The following is a 4,632-nucleotide window of genomic DNA, read 5'->3' on the forward strand; positions in this document are numbered from 1 at the left end:
GGAATTCTGGCCGTGGGAACACCGGGAATTCCGGCCGTGGGAGTGATGCCTTGTGAAGGCTGACTTAAAACAGAGGCTAGACGGAGATAAAGAATAAAGTAGGTATTCCCGGTGGAATCTATAAAAGCACCGGGAATTGCGGCCGGGAACACCGGGAATTCCAGCCTTGGAGCACCGCGAATTTCAGCTCGGGAGCATCGGGAATTGCGGCCGGGAACACCGGGGGTTCCCTGCGGTCGGGAAGCACCGGGAATTGCGGCCGGGAACACCGGGGATTCCGGCTTTGGAGCACCGGGAATTGCGGCCGGGAACACCGGGAATTGGGCCGGGGAATATCGGGAATTCCAGCCGGGAACACCGGGAATTGCGGCCGTGGAACACCGAGAATTCCAGCTCTGGAGCACCGGGAATTCCGGCCCTGGAGCTCCCGGAATTCCCACCGGGAGCACTGGGAATTGCAGCTGAAATGCAGCTGCTCCTGCAGCCCGTTATTTGCTAATATTTGAGATAAACACTGAAAAAATTAAACTCTTTATAAGCTGTCTTTTAAAGAACTTAAAAATCTTAAATCTGTATAAAATCTTAAATCTATACAATAATGAAAATCTTTGATAAAGATCTTAGAATCTTCATGAAATAAATCAGCGCTTCCCCACTTCTCCCAGCTCCAGCTCCTCCTGTTACTCAGTTCTACATGAATTATTTCATATAATAATTCAGGTATACAGGAGTATTTATTGAAATCTGATTTTTCTTTTTTTTCTAAGCAATTAATCTGTATCAGCCCTGGCTGTACTGTACCATTAAGTTCTGCATTTCTTTAAACCAGGGTCTCATTTCTATGTCAAAGACTTTATTACTGAGTATTTTGTGTGTAAAGTGAAAATTGCCATGAATGGCTGGTTAAGCATCATGATGCAAAAGGTGTTTATGTTTTGATTTTGTTTTGGTTTTGGTTTTTTTCTGATTTTTAAAAAAATCTTCAATAAGGCAAAAGATACTGACTAATACAATGGCACAGTTCGGTTTTACAAAGCCTGAGCTCCATGAGAAGAGCTTCAAGACAAATAAAGTTATCAAATAAAACCCTTTAGGAAAAAGGAAAAAAGAAAAAACAAAACAAACAAAAAAACTTTTAGAAGAGTTGAACACTCAGAAAAAGTCTTATTACATCAAGTTTGCCTTCTCCTGTATTCTCTTTTTAGAACCTCTGAATTAGCTGCTGATTTGTCTTTGTAGGTTCTTTTACTTAAAAAAAAACAAAAAACAAAGCAAAAAAAAACCATAACAAAAAAAACCCCAAACAAACAAACAAAAACCAAAAAAACCCAAAAAAGAACCCCCCCCAAAAACAACAACAACAAAAAAACACAAACAAAAAACCCAACCAAACACAAAAACCCCAAATGCAAACACAAACCCAGATCTTGAATCAGCACCAGATGACCAAAAAACCCAGTTTTTTTTTGAAAGACCTGAAGTTATTCTGGCACTTGGATTACAAATTTTAAGGGATTGGTCCACTAAAATGGGAAAAATAATTCAAAACTGATTGTTCATTCAAAAATCATCCAAAGATCACCCAGACCACTAAAGAGGAAAACTCATTCCACCGAAGGGAATTAATCCTGTGTTAATCTTGTGACAGCACATTGCAGAAACTATTATTTTTATTGTTTTACCACGATTTTTACTATTTATTCAGGAATAAACTGAGGTGGTTTGGAAATAAAATCTTCAAGGAGGACTGGAAGGAAAAGGAGGCTGGAAAACCTTGGGAACACAGGGAGCTGGAAAAGCTGGGAAAACCTTGAAAAACATGGGCAGGGGGCTGGAAAAGCTGGAAAAACCTTGAAAAACATGGGCAGGGGGGTGGAAAAGCTGGGAAAACCTTGGGAACACAGGCAGGGGGGTGGAAAAGCTGGAAAAACTTGGAAACACATGGGCAGGGGGCTGGAAAAGCTGGGGGAAATCTCAGAAACAAGGGGCTGGAAAAGCTGGGAAAACCTTGGAAAAACATGGGCAGGGGGCTGGAAAAGCTGGGAAACCCTCAGAAACACAAAAGCAGGGGCTAGAAAAGCTGGGAAAACGTTGGAAACATAGACAGGGGCTGGAAAAGTCAGGGGAAGAGGCTGACAGGCAGTCCCAGTGTGCAGGGACAGTCAGGGCTGAGAAAGGCTGGTGGTTTGTCACCAAAAATGATATAAAAAATTATCTTGTGGGCACAAAAGCAGCAGTGAAGAGTCATTTATTACAAAATTGCAGAAGTCACCGATCCCAGGTATCTTTACTTTGCAGAGGGCAGCGTGAGGCAGCACAGGCAGCATGTCCAGAGCCATCCCCCAGCTCGGGCAGCTCCTGCAGGAGCTGGGCTGGACCTGCTCCTGCAGCCAAGGCTGTGCAGAGGCAGCTCCTTAAGGAGCCAAGTTTCATTCAGGAATTCCTTTATCCCCAGGGCTGGAGCATCCCAGAGTCCCACAGCCAGCCTGGCCATGACAAACCACCAGCCCTCAGCAGGGAAGTGCCATCTCTCCAACCGCACAGGCAGGATTTGGGGCAGGAGCTGAGGTGACTTTGTACACAATTCCTGCCCCAGACTGGGAAGAATTCTGGGATTTTTAGTTTCAATTCAGTTAAATCCCAGTGCTGGTGGCTCAGAGCAGGGCAGTGGCAGGAGTGGTGGGGTCACTGCTGGGTTTCCTGAGTGCCAGGATGAATTCCCTGGGATGGAGGGAGGGTGCCTCTGCCTCAACCAGAGCTGGAATATTTTAGTCCATTCTATCCATTAAGACCAAGTAAGAGAAGTCAGGAAAGATCCACAAGTTAAAACAGGAAACAGTGACTGGAGGGATTTCTGAGGACAAAATATGATAGAAAGGAAGGCTGGCAAAGCAGTGGCAGGGAAAAGAGCCATGGTGACAGTGACAGGTATCACAGGATCAAATCCCAAGGACAAAGAGCCCATGGAGCTGGTACTGAGGGATACAGGAATATTTAGGAGGACAAAATTAAAAGGGACAAAACCCGTACTTGAAGCTGAACAGCAAACAATGTCCAGTGTCTCTGGATAACACTGCAGGGCTCCTCCCTGCCCAGTCCCACTGCTGCCCTGAAATCCTGCCCTGTCCCAGCCTCCTGCCACACACATCCCCTCCGTGCTGCAGCCACCAGGACACAGCTGAGCTCCTTCCTCACACCAGGAACTCCTCCTCCTCCTCCTCAGCCCCCTGCTCCAGCTCCCCCTGGAGCACAGGAACCCCCCGGGCTGCGGCAGCTCCTACCTTTGAGGGAATTCAGCGAGAACATCTCCATCCCGGCGGGAAGGGCGTTCCTGGGACAGCAGCAGGGAGACAAAGAAACTGAGGTTAGAATGGCGATTTCCTTTCAAATGCTTCTGCTTTGGCTCTGGGGTGAAAATGAGGGGGTTTTAAAAGCCTTTTAGGCCAGGATGAAGTAGATTATTGCCATCATTCTCTTTAAAGGAAAAAAAACTGGAGAGGAAAGAGAACTGTACTTCTGATAATGTTCTTTACTGAAACTGTGTTAAACTTCCTATTTATAACTTTCACTCAAATAAGAAAACCAACTTTGTTTTGAGGTGTTTTATCTGTCATGCCAAGTATTAAACACACTGTAGGGATTCTTGGAAACAGCAACAAGGATTTTCTATAAAATCCTGAGATCAGATGGCTGAGGACTGAAGGTCAGCATTTACACACAAAGCTGGTTTGGAGCTGCACTTCTATGATCCTGGTGGATCCCTTCCAAGCCAGGATATTCTGCGATTCTGTGGACATGAACTGTCCCCATCAATGACTTCCTCTGCATGCAATTAATAGCCTGCAATTATCATTCCAATTATTCACTTTGGCTTTCAATAAGACAAAATTACTTCAATAGCAAAAAAAAAAAAAAAAAAAAAAAAAAACCGAAACAAAAAACCAAAAACAAAAGGCATCAAATAAACCCACCCCATTTTCTGGCCACATCTCTGGATGTGACACCTTGTCCGTGGTTCCTTCCCCATGGACACACGGACACCAACCTGCTCTGGCTGCCAGGGCCACACCTGGCCTTTTCCAAGGATGAAATCAATAAAAACAGAGCAAATTGACTTGGCAGAAATGAAACCCCGCGTGTGCTGTGGTGAATCTCAGAGGGAAACGTCCCTGGGGTGATAAATCACTGCAGGGAACAAAGTCAGGGAGCTCTTCTGTGGCCCTGGGGGCAGATTCCCAAGGCTGGGAATTCTGGGAAGGCTGGAAGATTAGGAATTGGGAATTCCTGGCTGGGAGGGAATTCCCAGAGCAGCTGGGGCTGCCCCTGGATCCCTGGAATGCCCCAGGGTTTGGAGCACCTGGGATCATGGAAGTTGTCCCTGCCGTGGCAGGGGTGGGATGGGATGGGATGATCCTTACATTCCCTTCCAACCCGAACGGGTAAATGCAATATAAAGTTTATAGAAATGGTCTTTTCTGCTCAAGAACAAAGAAATAAAAAATGGAGAACCCTCTGGGGATGAGGTTCCAAGAGGAACAAGAGATCCCCTTGGCTAAGGAGGATTCCAGCCCAGCTGTTGGTGTGATCCTGCCTGCAGACCCCAGCTGTGCCAGGAGCCTCACTGGGAACCAG

General features: G+C 45.9%; 1 protein-coding gene across 1 annotated transcript in view; it reads right to left on the reverse strand.

The window, feature by feature from the left end:
- DHX30 (DExH-box helicase 30) overlaps positions 1-3,327 on the reverse strand; it is a 28,331-nt gene extending 25,004 nt beyond the window's left edge. The window contains exon 1 of the mRNA XM_005428010.3: positions 3,282-3,327. Coding sequence (XP_005428067.2) covers positions 3,282-3,312 — 31 coding nt within the window. The 5' untranslated portion in view covers positions 3,313-3,327. The remainder of the gene's footprint in view (positions 1-3,281) is intronic.
- Between the last annotated feature and the right edge of the window lie 1,305 nt (positions 3,328-4,632).

Source organism: Geospiza fortis, unplaced genomic scaffold (assembly GCF_000277835.1).
Source record: "Geospiza fortis unplaced genomic scaffold, GeoFor_1.0 scaffold178, whole genome shotgun sequence".
Classification (NCBI taxonomy): domain Eukaryota; kingdom Metazoa; phylum Chordata; class Aves; order Passeriformes; family Thraupidae; genus Geospiza; species Geospiza fortis.